We start from the raw sequence: 20191 nt of genomic DNA on the forward strand, positions 1-20191 counted from the left end.
AGATGATTTTAAACCCTTAAGAGATTCCTATTAAATTCAGATTGCCTGTAACCATTGTATAATAATAGATTTATGATTGATGATAGCTTTAGTTAACATATAACAATCTTAAAAGTATTAGTAAACGACACCAATCTGCGCGCACGTGTTTGGTATAAAATTAAACTAAAAAAAAAAATTAGACCTCAGTTTTTTAAAGGACCAATTCGGCATTTCCAAGGGAGCCCTAAGCTGTTTTTCTAGCGAGGCTGTGCCAGTGTGTATCAGGCTTCCTCTTTTCACTCCCTTTGTGTTGCATTTACCCTGGAGATCATGTAATAAGCAATGCCAAAGAAAAATCAAAATAGAAATTATTAGCGTGTGCCAGCATGCAGCGGCGTATTTTGCCTAAAGATCAGGAACTGGTTTAAATATCAGATCGCCTCCAGGCATCTCAGCCCGGGCCTGTGTGCGGAGGAGAGCTGCGGCTCGACTCAGGGCCAGATGAGGGAGTCAGGGGCGCGACCCACGACTGCAGCCTGGTTTTAAGGCTGAGAATCGCTTCGCAGCCGGTCCCGGGCAGCAGTCGCGCGAGCTCCGCGGCGGGACCTGCGGGGGGCGGGCGCCGGGGACCCCCGGGCACCCGGGGACTCCTCCCTGCGCCCCGGCCCGCGGCACCCAGGCTCCGGCCCGCGCCCCTGGAGCGGGGGTGGGGGGACCCGGACGCACGGGGTAGGGGCTTTGCTCATTGCCAAGCAGGAAGTGAGCACGGGGAAGAGCGGCGGGGAGAGGGGAGGAGGCGCTGGCGGGGGAGGGGCGCGTGGCGCCGCGGAGGAGTGCTCCCGGCGCATCGCAACGGCCGGGCGCCCCAGGCCCGCAGCCCCGCTCTCCTCCCCTGTCCCGGAGGCCGCCCGGCCCCACCCCGTCCCCATGGCTTCTCCGGACGACCCTCTGCGCGCAGGTAAGGTGACACCGCGCCGCGCCCTCACCTGGAGCGGGGACCGCGGGTCTCGAGGTCGCGAGGCGCCCGCGGCTGCGGCGGGGCTGTCGGGGCCGTCGGGGCCGAGCTGCCCGCGAGCCCCGAGGGGCGACCTGGGACCACCCTGGGTCCTGGCGCCCGACCCGGGGCCGGACGGGGGACAGCGGCGGCGCCGGGGCCCCGAGGGCGAGGGGCGAGGCTCCCCCCGCGCGCGGCTGCTGGTGGCGCCCGCCTCCCGCGGCCCCCTGGGCCCCGTCGCCCCCACGCGTGCCTGAGACGCCCCTTCTCTCTTCCCACTTCTCTCTTCTCACTTCCCGCAGCCGCTTTGTTCCGCACCCGGGATGTCAGGTTGAAACAAGCCCCTTAAACCTCTCTGGGCAGAAAAGAGCGCAAGGGGTGGATTTCTTGTTTTCCTCCCCAGCTCTCCTTTGGTTGCCACTAACGTGCCTTCTCGTTTCTCCTCTTCTCTCCTTGTTTCACTTTTATTAAATGGTTTTGTTCTAAATATTGGCGCGGAGCTGTTTCATAAACCGGTATCCACAAAAACCAGGCGGCTGATCCCACCTGTGGGATCCCACCTGTAGAGGCCTTTGATTAGAATCGCCTCTAGTTCTGTCCTTATCGTTAAATACTGTGTTTGCACCTGAAGCCAGAATCTAGAGTTTTCTTTAATCACACTTGAGTTGAAAACCGTGAAATACTGTGTCTTTACCTGAGGGCAGGATCTAGATTTTTCTTTAATCTTGCTTGAATTGAAAATCTTCCTCAGACTTCACCTTTCAGGTAAAGGTAAAGGTCCTTGCTCTCCCATAACCTAGGCTGATCCTCAGTGAATGTGTGTTGAACGCACAAAATGAATGAATGATGTATTCGCCAGAGCACACTGGGGCTTTTTCTAGTTTTGTTGAGGCCCGAAAGGCTAGGGAGAGAATCAGATATACAGAACCGCATATACCTGCTTAGAGACACGTGTTTCCTGTTTTATTTCTTGGGCTTGGGCAGGGACTGCGGGGGCCGGAGCTTGAATGTTTTATTGTTCCTTTGGGGCCTGAGCAGTTAGGAGAAGGAGACAGAAAGTATCAGGAGGTGGGTCCGGAGATTGCTAGCTTGGCATTGTGATGTGATGGATCTGGGAGAGTTTCCTGGAGATTTTAAAGAAAGATCGAAATTCTTCAAGTGGTGCTTCAAGTGGGCAATAGTAAACATTTTATCCATGGGAGATAGAAAACAAAAAAATAGTTTGGATATCCTTCTCTTCTCCCATACTCATTGTTTAGAAAAACAGAAGGGGAAATTAAGGGAGAAATCCTGCCCCACCCCCACTCTCACCTCCACATCCACTTCCTTTTCTGAAAATGTGATTGACAAGGTGCCAACAGGTGTTAAGCTAGATTTCACTAACAGTGGTTTCATGTCTTGTTAAATGATGATGGTGAGGGAGATTCAAAAAGATCTTGATAGGGACCTGTTGAATGGGGGTACATATAAAGTCTGCTTGGGGCCCCCAAAATCAATGGCACTGGAGGAGGTGGGGGCTGGGAAACAGAGCTTCATGTAGAAAAAGCCTCAGTGAGTTAAGAGTGTGCTGAGGCCACCAGGGCAGCTAATAGAATCTTAGATGACAGTATTAGCACTACAAGATCTAGAATTCCCGTGATGGTACTTAGTTGGCTTGGCCCAGCCGAGATGGAAGCACACAATCTGGAACAAAGGGACTTGGAAATCCCAGCACACGTGGTGGGATGAGAAAGATGAGGATATGATGATAGGAGGGAGTCATTCAGAAGGTACCTGTCTCCTTGACTTTGAGAGGTAGAACCCAAACTTGTAGGTGGACTTTTGTGGGCTTCCTACAAAGAGGGGAGAGGCTTCCTGAGTAGAGATCTCCCTGTGGCTTGCAGGGATGTTGAGGAACATCTCCAGGCATCTGAAAGATACCTTCTCATCCGTCCCCACTCTGAAATTCTATCAATTAGCTGAGGGTTCTTCCATTTTAAAAGAAGATATATAATATCTCCGCACTTGTATATAGAAAGAAAGAGTCGGACAGAAACATGACCAAAAAAAAAAATGACTTCCTTTTTCTAACATCTCATTTCTTTTCTGTAACCTCCAGGACACACCCACCTACCCCTTCCATTTCTGTAATGAAGCCGCAAGTGGCGATAATGTGTAGAGTTTGTTAAATGGAATTTTCACATCTCCAGCCCAGACCCAGTTACCACACCCTCTTGCCCGATTTCCTCCCAACTGGTATTTCCACACCTACTCTCACCTTCCACCAACCTGTTCATCTAAACGTGGCCAGAGTGACCTTTTAATAACAAATCTGATCCTGTCATTCCTCTACTCAGAAACCTGCGCTTACTGTCCAGTAAATCCTCAGTCCTTCAGTGGCCTATAGCTTTTCCTTCAATTGGCGAGCCTGCTCTGTCTCTTCCTCTGCACTGCAGTCACACTACCTCCTATTTCCTTGAGAGCCCTGGACCACCTGCCTCCTGGCCTTTGCAGAGGTTGTTTCCTTGAGAGCCCTGGATCACCTGCCTCCTGGCCTTTGCAGAGGTTGTTTCTGCTGCCTGGAAGGCTCCCTTCACCTCCCCCCCTCCCCCGACCACCACACTCCAGTTACCTGCTGCCCACCCTTCAGATTTCAGATCAAAACTGATGTAGATGCAGTTCCATGTTACACACTGTTGGTGTGCCCTTCCAGTATTCGTCACCATTTCTAGCAGTGAAGATTTCACCATTGACTCTCTTCCCTGTTAGACTGTAAATTCTTGGACAAGAATGCATGTCTGTTTCGTTCACAGTTTATATCCAGCATCTGGCCCAGTACCCAGCACAGAGTAAGCTCTGGCTAAATACTTGTCATCTCAGTGAATGAATGAAAGATATAAAATGTAATTACCTATGCTTCAAACTATGGGCGGAGAAAGCTCTTCCCATATTGGCATCTTAGGGACTGATTCATCGAGGTAGATATGTTGACTGGGTCTATCTTGTAAAGTTAAAAGAAAAAAATAAAGCTGTTTGTATATCCATATGCGTGTAACAAAGGTGGATATCTATTATTATACTGTATGAGCTTAATTGAAAAAACAACTCTTTGCACTAAGAAAATTTACATTGGAAGGAAAATAGTCATCCTCACCCCAGTGTAGCCGTCTCACTCCGTCTACCACTAAGGAACCATCCAGTGTGGAATGAGTCAGAATTGCCTGTTGAAAGTGAATCAGATCTGGTTCATGTTCATACAGATACTAAGGACAGAAACAAAGAAAGAGGTTTGAAAGCCTGGGGAGTTGGGGAGGTGGTACAGTTCATTGCTTCCTTGCGATGCGCTGAGTGCCCTTGGCCACGGAGCCCATCAGCGTTTGTTCTGCCTTTGCGCATTCTCAGGGTCTTGTTTGCACTGCACACAGGGCTGCTCCCTGGGAGTCCTGACCCTAGAGACTGGCTCAGGACAGCCCCTTAGGTGGCATCTCACCTCTCATGCACCCCTCCAAGCCCTCCTGTGTGCTTAGATGAGTCCGAGATGGTACCCTGTCCTTCTTGCAGACTCCAGTAGCACTGGGAGCAGAAACCTAGACTGAAGTGGGAACCACTTGGAGCAGCACCCTTATTTGAAAAGCTGGACCAGCCAGTTCATTCTCCACATCCACCAGAGAGTGGTGACAGGCTGTGGTTTTCCTTTCTTCCTTCCTTCCTCCCTCTCTCCTTCCCTTTCCCATGGGTTTTTTTCCCGATGCCTACTTCATTTCTTTCCCTTTCTTACAGTGCCTCTGTTTTCTGAGTTTTCTTTTCTCTACCTAAGTATTTACCCCCATCTGCATCTCCTCTTTCATCCCTTGGTTTGTCTCTTCTCTGCCTTTCCCTTCCCCTCAGATTGGCCACCATTCAGAGAAGTCACTCTAGAGGTGCACCTTCTTGATCCCTGGTCCTTCCTCAGCTTGTTCAGCCCCTGCTCTGAGGTCCAAGGATGAGGAGTTGCAGGGCTGCTGCTAAAGACAGAGAAGAAGATCTTAACTGCATGTCCGTGCGGCTTGCCCTGAGAGCTTCTGTGATCCTGAATACAGTTAGGGCTCTAGGGCTTCTTTAGAATCAGTAGTGAAAACAGCTGTAAGTCAAAAGGAAAGCTAGGGTACAAAAATAATAACAAAGGAAAAATAAATTAACTCTGAAATCACAAGTTCAAAGAATTGCCTTTAATTCTTCACTAAAAAGCACAAAAGGCCCCACTCTTGACTCCTGTTGCTTGGGAAAGCCAGGAAGCTCTGACACGCTTCTCTCTTTGTTTCTGTGAAAGGACATCTTGAGAGATCTTTGAACTTCCTTTGAGAAGCTGTCTTGAGGAACCATTGGCCCGTATCTAATGCGATTCATAGAGGGAGATGTCTGGATGTGACCAGGCTGCTCTTGGGCAGCTCACCCGCGTCTTTGTTGGGCAGTCCGAGAGTGTTCCTGGTGGAGAGGCTGCCGGGCGCAGCCCACAGTCTCCGGGGCCCCTGGGGATTCTGATTCTGCGGCTGATGAGAGCTGGGTCTTTGAGTGGGTGGATGGGTATGTGAGATTTTGCATTTAGAGTTGATGCCGGAATGATGAAAACTTCGGGGGCTGTCGGGTGAATGTATTTTGTACATGCTGTTTGGGGCCAGAGAGTGCACAGTTGTGGGTTGAACTGTACCCCCCCCCCCAAAATTCTGTTGGCATTCTAACCCCTCATACCTCAGAACATGACCTTATTTGGGAGTAGAGTCTTTACAGAAGCAGTCAAATTAAAATGAGGTTGTTAGAGAGGGCTCTCATCCAGTGTGACTGGTACCCTTATAGGAAGGGAAAATTTGAACACAGATCCCCCCAGGAGAGTCTGTTATCAGGTGGTCAGTGCATGAACCACTTCAGGCACCTTGAAGGTAGTGGAAAACAGGTAGATTTTGAAGTCAGAAAGTCCCAGATCCAAATTCTGGTTCTTCCTTTGCCCTATAAGCTTGGGTACTCGGTATGAACACGGAAGACACTTGGCCCTCTCTCAGGGTTACTGTGAGGATGGACCGGCGCTGTGTGTCAACCAGGCAGCACGGGGGGCGGGACACTGGGTAAGTGGGAGCTCTAATTGTAATTGGGCTTCCTGTGTCAGAATGATCTTCACCTGAAGATGCTCTTTTCACCTGTGGGGTCCCAACTTCTCACCACTCACAGACTTTTAAAGCTGGAAGGGATTGTATGCTAACTCACATATACAGAATCTAAAAATGGTACTGATGAACTCAGTGACAAGAACAAGGAAGCAGATACAGAGAATGGACTGGAGAACTCGAGGTTTGGGAGGGGGCGGGGGGTGAAGGGGAAGCTGAGACGAAGCGAGAGAGTAGCACAGACATATATATACTACCAACTGTAAAATAGATAGTCAGTGGGAAGTTGTTGTATAACAAAGGGAGTCCAACTCGAGGATGGAAGATGCCTTAGAGGACTGGGGCGGGGAGGGTGGGGGGGACTCGAGGGGAAGGGAGTCAAGGAAGGGAGGGAATACGGGGATATGTGTATAAAAACAGATGATTGAACTTGGTGTACCCCCCAAAAAATAAAAAAAAATTAAAAAAAAAAGCTGGAAGGGCACGTGGAGGCTCTCCACATCCCCCCCGCACCCCTGGCCCCTGAATATTACAGATTAGGCACTTGAGGCCCAGAGAAGCAAGTGACTGCAGCCGGCCTCACGTGCTCTCACCTGGGGCCTCCAGGAGCCAGGCCGGTGCCCCGACCCAGCCGAGTGGCATCAGCTCACCGTGCGTCTCGCTCATGCCTTTTGAGGACCTCCCCAGAAGATGCTCATACAAAGTAAACATTCTTACTGCCATCGGTGAGACCCGCTTTGGCCAGTTACCAGCTACTTTGGGGTGATCTCTGCCTTGTTTAGAGTCAGGGATCCAGGAGAATAGAGGCAGCTTTGGGACAGTAGAGCAGCAGCCAGGAGCAGTGGAAGGTCCCCACCCACCCCTGGCCGAGCTGCTGGCCTTGCCACTTCTGAGCTCACCCGTTCTGGTTCCGCTCCTTTGTGCCCCATCTGATATCAGGGCCTTGCCTGGGGCACAGCCTGCTGTTACCTGGGGCCTGGAAAAATAAACATTTTAAAGCTTCTGAGTAAACGATTTGATTTTATACTAATGATATTGTAAACATGCGGCTCCAAGAGCTCTCAGAAATACTTTAGGACAACTGCTTACTTCTAGACGCGTCTCAAATAACTCGCATCGGCCTTCCTCCAGTTAATCTGTTGGTACACGACACAGGCCTGTGAGAACGACGGTGGTTCTGCGTAAACTAGAGCAGGGGCCGGGGCGAAGGCCCAGGATCGGGGACTCCACTGTGGCCCTGGGTCTGTGCGCGAATTCGGCAGTAACACGCAAGGAAGGACTTCCTCCCCAGCCTGGTCCACGTCAGGGACTGGTACAGTCACAGCCATGTGAGTGAAAACAATAAAAGACCTGAAAGTGCTTCTAGGACTAGTTCTAAACCCGTTGCCTTTCCTGATGGCTCTCTCACGTTGCGTTGTGCTTCAGAAAACAACAACAAAAAACCCTAAATTCTCCATGCCCTTTCCATCTTACATGCCATTTATTCTCAGAGATTTCAGACCAAAGCAAGAGACTTTGGGCCTCCAAAGACTTGTTGTTGGTGGCCGTATCTTCTTGTGCACCTCGTAACCCTCTGAGGCACAGATTCTCAGGGAGGCTCATTCCCCAGACCTGACCTGACCAGAATAACGATGATCAGCCGGGTGTGGGAACCAGCCACGTGGACCCCCTCCTGTTACAGAGGAAGGTCCTGAGGCTGGGAACACTTAGACGCGTCATCCAAGGTCATACTGCTAGACTCACTCAAGGTCAGACCACTAGGTCTCAGTAGTGTGGCGGTGAGGACCCCGGCCTTCGCCTCCCAAGCCCTGTGCGCCTTCCCTTTAACTGTCCTGTTTGCATCCCCTCTGCTGCTTTTGGGGTAATTCTGCCTTTCCCAGCGGTCTCCTCCAGTTTCTTCCTCTTTTTCTTTTTCCTTCCCCATGTACTAATGTCTCTGTAGGAAACAGGCCTAATGTGTCATAGACTTGGTGTGCAGTACCTGCACAGGAAACCTGCTAAAATTCCACACCCCTGCTGGAGGTCATCTTTTAACCCAGGGAATTCCCTGGCGGTCCAGTGGTTAGGACTCCGAGCTCTTACTGCAGAGGGTCCAGGTTCATTCCCTGGGCAGGGAACTAAGATCCCACAAGCGGCAGGGCATCCCCCCCCACCCCGCTCCCCGCCAAAGTATTATCATCCAGGTACACTTTGGTGAAAATGAAATGGTTGAGACTAGGCTGTGATAGGAGGAGGGGAGAAAGGGCTGGAGGCTCTACTCAGTGGTGGCTTCTATCAATACTACCCCCTCCCCAGCCGGGAGCCAACATGAGAAGGATGGAAAGGAAAAACTGGAAAACGCAATGCAGGTGTCTGGCTGGACCTATTTGAAGTACACTGATGTGTTACGTTCATTCTCATCTCTAGGCCTTCACCTATGCTGTTCCCTCTGCCTAGAATGCTTTTCCCTCCCTGGCTCCTCCTCCTGGCTAGCCTCAATTCATCCTTCCAGACTCAGGTATCACCTCTGCAGGCCCCTCTCCACCCCCTCTTCTCTCCCCACCAGGCACCCCAGGCTGGGCTTGTGTTCCTCTTGTGTTTCCATATCCTTCTGCTTTCCTACTGAATGAACACTAAGTGCTCTGTATTATAATTGCTTATTCCTTGTTTACAGGAGTCTGTAAACTCACGGTGGAGTTCACAACCCAATTTGTTCTTATTTTCTTTACAGTGACTTAAATCCAAGTCTGAGTCTGTAATCTACTGGGCTGGCAGGAAATTCCATCTCAGTCCAAACTGAGGCCTGGCCCGTTCCTTACAGTCATTCAGGGATCTAAGAAGATGATGTGGTGCTTGGAAAAGGAGGGGCCTTGAATTTTTGGTGCATCAGGTTAGGCGTTGATGTCCTTATTGTTCAAGCCTGGGAAAAGTCTTCAGATGCAGGAGCCCTCTGTCTCTGTTGCAGACCCAAATCACAGGTTTCTTTGCTGGGGCTGGGACCCCTGGGACCCAGGGGTTAGCCCCTTTGGTGGATTCCCTGACGTGGTCTTGCCAGGGACCAGGGCACAGCCCCCACTCGTGTGTCTGTCCCCTGCTCCATGGGGGACACTGGCAAAAGCTCCCTCCGTTTGCCCCCGCTCCTCTGGGCCACCTCCTTCAATCTCTGCAGTGTCTTTAGGAAGTCATGAAACAAAGAGATGTGCCCTTCACGCTGCTGCTCCTTCCGGCATTGTTAACACCTGCGGGGAGAGAAACGTGAGAAATCTGGACACATTCCTGGATGGGAAACATCTAGGGAGAATAAACAGACGCTATCCGTAAGTCGTCCTGTTCTGTCTGTTTGGATGCCCCAAGGCATTCCCAGGACCTAGTGCCTGGGCCGCAGTATGTACCTAATGAAGATTTGGGAGAAAAATGAAAGTTGACTCGTGACTGGCCCAAGGCACCCACTCAGGGTCCTGCCGGTCACGTCCTGACTGCACAAATACCAGGGATCCCATCAGACAGGTATGGTGGTTGAGCAAGATAGCTTTCTGGCAGATGTTTCGTAAAGTGTCTTGGAAAGGGGGAGCTTTGTTTCTATTTTTACTGCTCAAAGTTCTAATCAAATTGTTGCCGACCTGAGTCCTTGGGCTCTTTAATCAGTAGAAATCCATAAGAGACCAGACCAGGAATTCAGGCGGGGCTTTCCTGGGATTCGTGCTGCAGCGCAAGGGGGCAGAAGCAAAAAAACAGGTGCCCTTGCTCGCTGAGGAAGGCAGGCTGGTTCCCTAAACAGGATGAGGTGGGGGCCCATCAGAGGGTGGCGTCGGTGGTCTGCCCGCCCCCGGGGTGGTGCTGGGTGCGGGGATCACGTGTAGGACCCTGTTTTTGCTCCTAGCACCCCAGAAATGGCGGTTGGTTTGTACCCTTTTTGCATTCTTTTTTGTATGTTGTTCATAATTTGCCCCAACGGCACAGGCGTGCAGTTACTTTTAGTCTTTTATGGTTTCTTTGTATCCTGTTGCTCGAGGAGATGTTTGTCCAGGTGCAAGCACTCCAGGAAGGGTCCCAGGTCCCAGCCTGTCTCAAAATCCAGTATGCAAAAGAGACGTTAATATCATGTTCACATAATTTGTAGCTGTTTGTACCTCTGAGTGTTTGTAGATATTTACAAGTAAACTGTTCTAAAATATTTTTAAATTAGTTTATTTGTCATAATCTGTTTCTTGATGCAGTCTGAACTCATTCTTTCTTGCTTTGTCCCCACTGATGACTGAAAGTAAGTTTGTCTGCAAACTGACGGGGGTAGCTTGCATCTCTATGAAGACAGTTATCCAAGGACACGTTTGTGCTTCTAAATTAAAGAAAATACTCTCCATTTGTTTCGTTTACAGATCATTTGGCAAAGGAACCAGTGGAAGACACAGACCCTAGCACTATATCCCTTAATATGGTAGGTTACAAATATTACATTAAGGGTGATGACTCTTGTTTTTCCTCTTTTCCCTGTTATTTCTTTATGTTTTTTATTACTTAGAATTTATATGAAATTTGAAACCCTAAAATAAGGTTTTCCAAGATAAATTTCTTTTTCATATTTCTCTGTGACATAATAAACGTGGAGTTTCTCCAGGTTAAAAATGGTATTAGATTCTGTTCTCATTTTGTGCATATCAGAAGTGGTCAGATTATGTGAGGTTTTTATCTGCTTGTCTACTTTTAATACTATATTTTTAATTACCCCTTCTTCAGAAATCAAAATATCTAACTTGAGATTGAAAGAAAAAATAGGACAACCTTACAGTAAAGGCGGGCTGCCCATATGTCAGATGGGCAAACACTGTTGAGTTACTTCTGTTACCACTTGCTTCCCTGAAACAGCCTTGAGAGGTAGACACCGCCCGCTTTATAGATGAAAAACTGAGACACAGAGGGTGAGGCAAGTCGCCCACCTTGGAAGCAGCCCAGGTGGGATTCCAACCCATCAGCTGGCTTCAGATCCCTGCCCTGCCCTCCCGTAACCCCTCCGTGGCATGTCTACTGCGTTAAAAGATTTCACACACATTGTATTTTCATCCCCATTCTATGCACGAGGGAATGACAGCTAACTGATCTGCAGAAAATCACCCAGGCTCTCTTAGGCGTTACTGCCTCTTGCTTATGACCAAATGAATGCCTTTGACAGCATCACATGTGTTACTGTGCATGCAGTGTGAGATACATTCCTGTTTTTCAAAGTGTTTGGAGGATGTGCTCTACTGAGTCATGAAAAATTTGGATTAACTTAGTTAGAATGACATAAAATACACTCAGTATAGTTCAGTTTAGTGGTCTTTAAGTCTTTGGTGATTCACAAGGCATCTTAGTGTCTTGAAGACCTGAGAGGTTTGTTTTCGTGGCCTTTGTTTAACCACAGCACACAGTTGGATAAGTGTGGACAGTGCAGGGGATCAAGCTTTGAGACACTGGAAACATGAAGAAACTGCAGCTCGTAACTCTCGTGAAAGTAGAGTGCAGAGTGACCCTGTTATTCACCTCACCCTTCGCACTGCCTGACCTGTGACTGTTCCAGCCTCCCACTCACTCCCCTGACACCAGGGTCTCTGTCCCTCCAGACCCTCCGGGCCCCCCTCCTTACGGCTCACCTTGAGTCCTGGCTACATTTTATCACTCCTCTACGCCTCCAGGACAGAAGTGGTTTTTCTGCAGCTTCCCCACGTTCATTTGCTGGGGCTGCTGTAACAGGGTCCCACAAACTGGCTTACAACAATAGAGATGCGTTTTCTTTCCTTTCTGGGGGCCAGAAGTCTGACGTCCAGGTGTCTGCAGGGCTGTGCTCGCTCTGAAACCCATAGGGAAGAATCCTGTCTTGTCTCTTCTGGCTTCCGGTGGTGGTTGGCAGTTCGTGGTGCCCCCTGGCTTGTAGCTGCTTCGGTCCATTCTCTCCCTTTGGTGGCCGTCTTCTCCCTGTTTCGGTATCTCTTCTCCTCTTACAAGGATGTCTGTCCTGTTGGATTCAGGGTCCACCCCATGCCAGTGTGACCTTATCTTAACTATCTACAGTGACCCTCTTTCCAATGAGATCACAGTCTGAGGTACTAGGGATTAGGACTTCAGCGTATTTTTGTAGGGGACACATTTCAACCATAGCAGTCCTGCTGCTTCCAGGATTAAATATATGGTCCTTGATGTGGCAGATGAGGTCCTCCGTGACCTTGTCTCAGCATCCCCCCAGTGAGCCAGTCACGTGTCACTACTTGCTGCTTCTCAAGGGCCCCACGTCCCCTCCCTGTCCTGGGATGCCCATATGCTGGTCCCTCCCTGCTTCCTCACCTGGTGAACTCCTATGCATCCTGCCGTCTCAGCTCAAGCATTCCTGACCTGGGAAGACTTCTCTGCCTGACCCTGGGGCCTTCAGGTACCGCCCTCTCCACCGTCCCGACTTTGTCACATTGTGCGGCAATTACTTGCTTGCCTGATGGCATGCAAGGCTGTGCCGACCATCTTCCCATATGCGGCGGAGGCTGGTGTCCTGCAGTGTTTGATAAGCCGAGCTTCCCGAGGTCTGAGAATGGCACCCCACCTAAATCCCTTCACTTCCCTTCCAGGGTCTTCCGCGGAAACTGGATCCATTATTTTGTGTCCAACCCTGTCTTCCTTTTCCACCTCCAGCATCTCTGCTGAAGGCTGGCCACTCTTCCAGCCACCTGGCCTTGCTCCCCTGTGTCCACCTTCTGCCATCGCCTTGCTCCTTCCTCTGGGTCATCCGCGTCCTGGGCATCCTCTAGGCCCAGCTCAACTGTCCGTCTTTCCAGGAAACCTGTACAAAATCTGGGGATGCGGAGATTTTGCATCATGGTCCCTCCTCTTGAAACACTCCCAGTCTGAGGAAATAGACAGATACTTTGAAAAGAGCCTGATAAGTACTATGGTACAGAGGTGTTTTCCATGCTCTGGGGAGCAGAGTATGGAGAAGGATTTAGTCTGGAGGGGAGGTATTTGACTTTTAAGTGCTCTGTGAATGATAATTGATTTCTTTTTCTTTTTTTTTTTTCCACTCAGGACTGTGGTTTATTACAGCAAAAGTATTCATATTAAAGTCAGCCAAGGGAAGAAGGGCATAGGACAGGACCTGGGAGAGTTACAAGCAGGGAGCTTTCAGTGACCCTCTCTCAGTGATGTGTTTACTTGTCTCAGTAACAATGTGTGACGATACACACAGAGCATTGACAACCAGGGAAGCTCACCCCACCCTTGGTGTCCAGAGTGTTATCGGGGCTCAGTCACGTAGACATGCTTGACTACTAGTGTGTCTGACCTTGGACTCCAGCCGCTTCAAAGGTTGAACTGATACCCTAAAGATGATTGATTGATTGATTTCTTTTGTGGAAAGGGGTTGGAGGCTTCTAGAAGGTTCTGAAACTTTACTGCCCAGCTCCCAAGAAACTCCAAGGGAAGGTGTTTAAAACAGAATCCCTGGTTCCGCATTTGTTTCTTTTTCTCCTCTGTCCAAAGAAGGCAATGAAATGAGACCTAAAGGAGAGTTGGGAGGTGCAGCTTTGTTTAGGCTGGAGGACCATGGCCCCAAAGGCCCAGGTGCAGGATGATGGTGGGAACTGAGCCAGGGGCAGAGGACAGGCTAGAGAGACTGGACACATCCCCACTCCTCTCATGGAAGTCTTCAGAAAATGACTACATTGTATACTCTGCAGTAGAAGCTTGCAGAAGCGTAGATACCTGCATGTTTGTCTGTACCAACAAAGAAATAGGTGACTGTGAGAGCATTTGCTGTTTTGAATTCCCTGTAACAGTACTGCCCTCAACTAAAGCCTTGGGGAATTGTGCATCGTGGGTAGCTAATTTGAAGATCTTCACGCAATTAATGGAATAGTTACCTTTTCCATCCTGTCCTAGTCAAACCCAGGGCAGAGCTCTCCAGTTGTGAGTACTGCCCAGAACATGTGCCTGTTGGCCCGAACGAATGTCACAGAAATGGTGAGAAGACATGGGTCTGTCCCCATAATTCACTAACACAAATGTCCCTCAGTTTTGAGCTGCAGGAAATAGAATAGCAGTGCAGAAAAGAGAGGAAGTGTGGTTTAGTGGTCAGGGCTGAAGGCTTCTTCTGTTTCATGTCCCAGCATTAACCTCTCATCAATCTTGGTTTCATTTCTATAAAACTGAGAATAAAAACAAGCAATGGGTCAGGCCTATTGATAAATCCAAGGCTAAAAACTTGCAAGGTTTTAAATTAAAATCATGACTTTCCCAAGACAAAGCTTTCTTTTCACTTTGATCTTATAATTGACTATGGTGTTTAAAAATAACTCTCTTCTTTTGTTGGTTTCTACAGTCAGACAAATATCCCATTCAGGACACGGGACTCCCTAAAGGTATGTGCAGTTAACGTGACAACTTGAACTTGTGATTACTTTCATAGCTTGAACAAAGCACTAGTCAAACTAATTTTTCATTTCTTTAAATTGTAAAACAGAAACATACTGATAATTTAGTGAATGACTTGACCATCTCTGGTATGAATTTTCTTATTAAAGTCTAGAAATTATTTTATAGCAAATTATACATCAGAATTCCTATGGTGTTTTTTAACATGTGCAAGGCGAAGAAAGCCAGGACTGTGGGTTGCAAGTGACAGAACTGAAACTCAAATTAGTTTAAAATAAGGCGGGGAGACTTGGTGGCTTAGAGTCTTTAGGTGCTGCTAAATCCAAGCATTTGAATGATGTCTCAGGCTCTGGCTCGCGCGTGCGCTCTCTCCCTCTCTCTTTCTCTCCCCCCCTCCCCCCTCCCCCACAATGGCTCTGTGTTGGCTCCGTTCTCGAGCACGCTTTCCCCACATGGTGGGAAAGATGGTCTCTGACACCTCCGGCTTTACTGGCTGCTGCTCAAGACAGTGGAGCAAGAGGGAGCCTTTCCCCCAGCCACAAGGCACAATTTTAAGGGCAGTTGTGAAAGGAGCAGTCTGGTCATATGGCCATCCCCATATCAGTTATTGTCATCAGGAGGATGGAGGGAGGGCTGACCAGGTCTGAGCCTTGAGGTTGGAGGGTGGGGGTGGAGGGCACGAAGTCAGTTCTACTCAAACCACAGGAAAGATGGTTCTGTTACCAGACAAGGGGCAAGGGGGATGCTTGTCAAGCCCCAAAGCAAAAAGAGCTTTCTTTTATGACCCACAGACTCATGTCTCAGCTGTGGTGCAGACCATAAAGGCCTGAGCCTTTCTGATTTCCCTTGGGGCAGTCTGCAGGGCTGTATCCAGTGTGGAGGCCGAGCTCTGGTTGTGGCACTGGAGCGTTTCCCTTGTGCTCTGCTGACTGCCCAGAGAGGAGGGGTGGGGTGGGGTGGGGTGGGGGTGGAGAACAATCAGACCTGGCCAGCTGCAGAGGTCGCAGGGCCCCCCGGCTTCCCAGGGAGGAAGGATTTCCCAGCACAGACAGCCATGGGTTTCCCCTGCAGTCCTTGTGGTGATGCGTATCACAGAGCCATTGGACTGCAGGGTTGGGAGCTACCTGGCAGGGCCCACCTGTGGTTAAGTCTGTAGTTCTGCCAGGTCCCTCTCCCTCATTTTCTACTCACCAGACTGTTCTCCCTGCTCCCTGCAATGACATCATTAGAGTTCCATTCCCTTTGCCTCCTGTGCACGTCCCAGGAACGGCAGTGGTGTAGCGAAAAGAGGCTGAAGGCCAGGTTTGCGCCCAAATCCTGGCTGTACTAGGGGAGGCTTCCCTCAAGCTCACTTTCCCCTTTTCCCTCTTCATGAATAACTTCTCAATGTCCTGAATTCCCCAAGCTGTGATTGTCTAGTTCAGCAAGAAAGTGGGAGGTGCAGGCCAGGCCACCAGGACGGATGGGAGGCCACCTTGGGTCATGTTCCTTGGGCTTCAGGGTGCAATGAAGAATTATCTGGGGAATTAGTTTAAAATGCAGATTCTGGGCCCCGCTACTCCAAAATCATGTTGTGGTGGGATCAGGCCCAGAAACTCGTGTTTTAATGCATACCTGAGTGGGTGGGATGGAGAACTCCCTTTATGAGCCTGCCTAAGAAGGATGTGGTAGGCCCGCCAGTGGGACATGTAGGAGAGAACCAAACTGCACCAAATCGCCGGCTCCAGGAGGACTCAGCAGGTGACTTCACGGCTCAGGGTCTCGGTGTCCAGTCTGCAGTGCGGAGAGGACAGTATTACACCCACCTCCCAGGGTGCTTGTAGGACTCAATGAAACACGCCTGAAAGGGCGCCTGGCTCACCAGAGCATCAGACAGGGCTGGAGGGAAATCTGTCAGAAGAATCGTGAGCAGTCAGGGTGGAGGACTGTTGACGGCCTTGGTAGCGGAGAGGCAAGAGTGCCGCCACCATTTTAGGCACAGACTGAACTGCAGTGACTCTTGGAATGTCATCATTGTTTGATCTGCCCGGAGATCTGTTTTATCACCCTTGAATGTGATTTCCTGTTTTAAGAGAAAAAGGTTGTTGCTTAGCAGTCTGATAATACAGTGACTGTACCACCAGGTTTCTCCTAGAACTTGAGTTTTATGAAACCTTAATTAAATTGGTGGTGAGTTGACAAGTAACTCCAGATCTTTCCTCTGTCCTTCTTCATGGGGGGTGGGAGGTGGGGAGAGTGTTATTAAGCACGTAATTTCTTATCTCCAAGAAATACATCATCTTATATGTAATGAACCATGTCCAGAAGTTTAAAACCTTACTCCAGCATTTGCATTGGATAATATAACAATTTAATATTTGCAGCATTTTTAAAAATCTTACCGTAATGGAGCTAATATCATCATTAAACGCTTGTGGTAATTTTCTCATTGAGATTGTTTTCAGGGAAGCAAAGCCCATATGAATTAGTGAAGAGACTAATTTATAGATTAAATTAACCTAATAATATTAAGTATAAATTCGGACTCTGACAAGTGAATTCTGGGGGGGCTGCTGTATTTAATAGAGGAATCATTTATAATTAGCTTGAACTATTTCCCTGTGATTTAAAAGTCCTCAAAATGTATTTTTGTAAGAAAATTAGCATGTTTCAGAAACTCTTCATTATATTTCTAGCATATTCCTACTTTCTCCATGGACAGTATAACACCATTCCTTAATATGGCCCAAACTAGAGTGGTTCTGAATAACATGCTTTTACCATAAATCAACTGTGGGAATCTAGTGTAATTTCAATCATCAGCACGTTTTTGAGGTGAAACGTGTTATTTTACCTGTTTCCTTGTGGGGAACAAATGTGTAGCTTCTGCCTCCCCTGATTTTAGAGATTTGGGGGGTTCATTCTGTCCAGTTTCTGTTATGATAGGTGCTCTGTGAGTGTCTGTAGGCTGTAAACTCGGGGCTAATTTAAGATTGGGGTTTATCTTATATCACAGGATTCCTGTGTCTCGTAGAAACTGGCTGGTCTGAGGGTTCTGAAGGGAATGTGCCTCTTCACATTTTGAGAGAAAAATACGGGGTGCTTATTAGGTGACAGATCTCTGGGGCCCCTGAGATTCCCACTTGGGAGGTCCGGGGCGGAGTCTAGGGATGCATTGGTAATAGGCAGCCCAGGTGATTCTGGTGCAAGAGAGCTGGGACTGTGTCTTGAGGAGTGTAAGCCCAGGTAAGATCTCCACTGCTCCAGCTTAAAAAGGCACCATATAGAATCTTAGTAAAAGACCATGCTTTTAGTTTAAATTTCTCAGATAATAATATTAAGGAAAATGGCTCTTTAGTCAGAGTTGTGTAGGCAGCAATAAATATAGCCCTTATATAAACAAATTATCCTGAGTTAAGTGATTCTCTGAAGCTTTGTAACTCTAAAATCTTACATACTACTAAACATTTGTTTCATAACATACTGTATCTCTGTCAGCTTTCAAGGTTAGAGTGTGATGCCAAATTTGGTTAAAGATTAAAATCTGATGGAACAAAATCAGTTTTTAACACATTTATACAATCTTCACCACAAGTTGGAGAGCCATGAAATTCACACATATATAAGCCAACCTAAGGATGGAATTTCCTTCCTAACAGTTAATTCTGAAGGGTGTTAGACATTTCACATGCCTGTCGTGTTCCTTTGACTTTCACTGGCAATCCCCACTTTAACCATAGAACTGAAAAGGTTTCGGTTTGACTTTTAGGAGGGTGAGCTATCAAGACAAGTATAATCCCACTCTCTGCTCTCTGAAAGGCTTAGTAAACTGTCAGGATCTGATGTAAGGTTATCAGAGGGGAATGTATTTGGACCACCTCCTGTTCACCGCATTGGTGAGGGAGGGATCCTGCCTTGGGGTTATGGGGATGGCCACACACAGGACACCTGACACTGGGCAGATGGGGTCGACAGCAGCTTATGAGTCACGAATACTCACAGCCTGGGGAAGGAGGACGCTGCACCCCATGCAGGGTCACGTGGGGGTTGCACTTGGGAACAGAGTGAACCACCAGTGGCTGTGGGTGATAGGCACTGTCCTATCAAGAGGGTGTGTGGGGACTTCCCTGGTGGCACAGTGGTTGAGAATCCGCCTGCCAGTGCAGGGGACATGGGTTTGAGCCCTGGTCCGGGAGGATCCCACGTGCCGTGGAGCAACTAAGCCCGTGTGCCACAACTACTGAGCCTGTGTGCCACAACCTACTGAGCCCGTGTGCCACAACCTACCGAGCCCACACACCTAGAGCCTGTGCTCTGCAGCAAGAGCAGCCACCTCAAAGAAGAGCCTGCGTCGCCACAACAAAGAGTAGCGGCCACTCTCTGCAACTAGAGAAAGCCCGTGCAGCAGTGAAGACCCAGCACAGCCAATCAATAAATAAATTAATTAATTCAAAAAGAGGGTGTGTGCCCCCTGGTCCCTGGGAGAGGATGTGATTGGCTTCTCTGAATAGCACTGGTCTTGCAGGGAACTGATACCCACTGCTCTGGGGTAAGCAAGGACTCCACCTGCTCCCTTTGATAAGGAGCGTCATTTAGCTGGGGGTCTTACCCGCAGGAGCAGAGCAGGGGGAGGAACTTGCAGCTGGGCCGTTCGAGGCCCTCCTGGCTTTACCAGATGTCAGCACAGCACACAATGTTAAGTCTTGATTTTAGACCTTACACCACAGAGCATGTGCTTTCTTGATCAAGCTTAGCATCTTTTTTTTTTTTAAATCCATAGCAGAGGAGTGTGATCCAGTTACATTGAACTGCCCAACAAATTCTGATGTGCAACCCCAGGTAAGAATAATTTCGGTTATATTTTACCCTTAGGTACATGCTAACCCAACTAGAAATTATTTAGGAATTATCTTCTATGAAGAGCTTTAAAAATAAAGAAGAATAAGGTTTTTAGATTATAAGTTTGGAAATGATCTTTAAGCATCCCAGTAATGTAGCATATCTATACAACTTCTGTTACTTTTAGTAACTGGGGTAGTTTTAATCTATTCTTTGAAATAAATATTTATCCATATGCCAAAAACAGACCATCAGTGGTATGAGTTAGAGAGAAGAGTGGCTTTCTTTCACATGTAGTTGGTATGCTGTGGAAGGGAACCTTTTTTTAAAGTGTCAACAAAACTGGCTAGTTCTAAAACATTTTTGTCATGTTTTCTAAAACTTTCACTTGGTTCAGATGTAAGACTTTAACATATTATTTTAATTATCCTTTTCCAAAGTACATGTGTTGTTTTCTGATTATAAAGGAGTGTTTGTTATTTTAAACTTCAGGTAGGACAAAAATGTACCAAAAGGTTGAGAATCACTTGTCACATTCCACTGTTCACATTTTGAGGTACATCCTTCCAAAGCTTCCTTGGGTCACCGTGTGCTTCAGTATTTCTTGTACTGTCCAGCCCATCTCTGTTCACTCACTGAAAGCTCATTAGCAAAACTGCACAAATACCTCGCATCTGCTGAACTATAGTTAGAGCATTAAATGTCTCAAAAAGAATGTCTTGCCTCAAGAGAGTCTGGCTGGGTCCTTTTCTGTCCAAAATACCACGTTAATTTTTAGCAAGACAAATTTGAAGCTTTGTTTAGTCTTGCTGTTAAAACATCAGTCAGTAATAACTCATTAATAGTGATATTCTTGGATAACCAAATCACTTTTGTAGTAAAGCAGAGTTATACAGTAGTTGATAAAACAAGC

At 48.1% G+C, this 20191-nt stretch overlaps 1 protein-coding gene across 2 annotated transcripts in view; it reads left to right on the plus strand.

Annotated features, from left to right (window-relative positions):
* Positions 1–443: 443 nt before the first annotated feature.
* Positions 444–20191, plus strand: part of EDARADD (EDAR associated via death domain) — a 53121-nt gene continuing 33373 nt past the window's right edge. The window contains exons 1-4 of one of the 2 annotated variants that reach the window (XM_057734403.1): positions 444–940; positions 10449–10507; positions 14408–14447; positions 19223–19278. In XM_057734403.1, coding sequence (XP_057590386.1) covers positions 910–940; positions 10449–10507; positions 14408–14447; positions 19223–19278 — 186 coding nt within the window. In that variant the 5' untranslated portion in view covers positions 444–909. Of the gene's footprint in view, positions 941–10448; positions 10508–14407; positions 14448–19219; positions 19279–20191 lie in introns of both variants that reach the window. The other variant, XM_057734404.1, reaches the window with a different exon arrangement.

This window comes from Hippopotamus amphibius, chromosome 5 (genome assembly GCF_030028045.1).
Source record: "Hippopotamus amphibius kiboko isolate mHipAmp2 chromosome 5, mHipAmp2.hap2, whole genome shotgun sequence".
NCBI lineage: Eukaryota > Metazoa > Chordata > Mammalia > Artiodactyla > Hippopotamidae > Hippopotamus > Hippopotamus amphibius.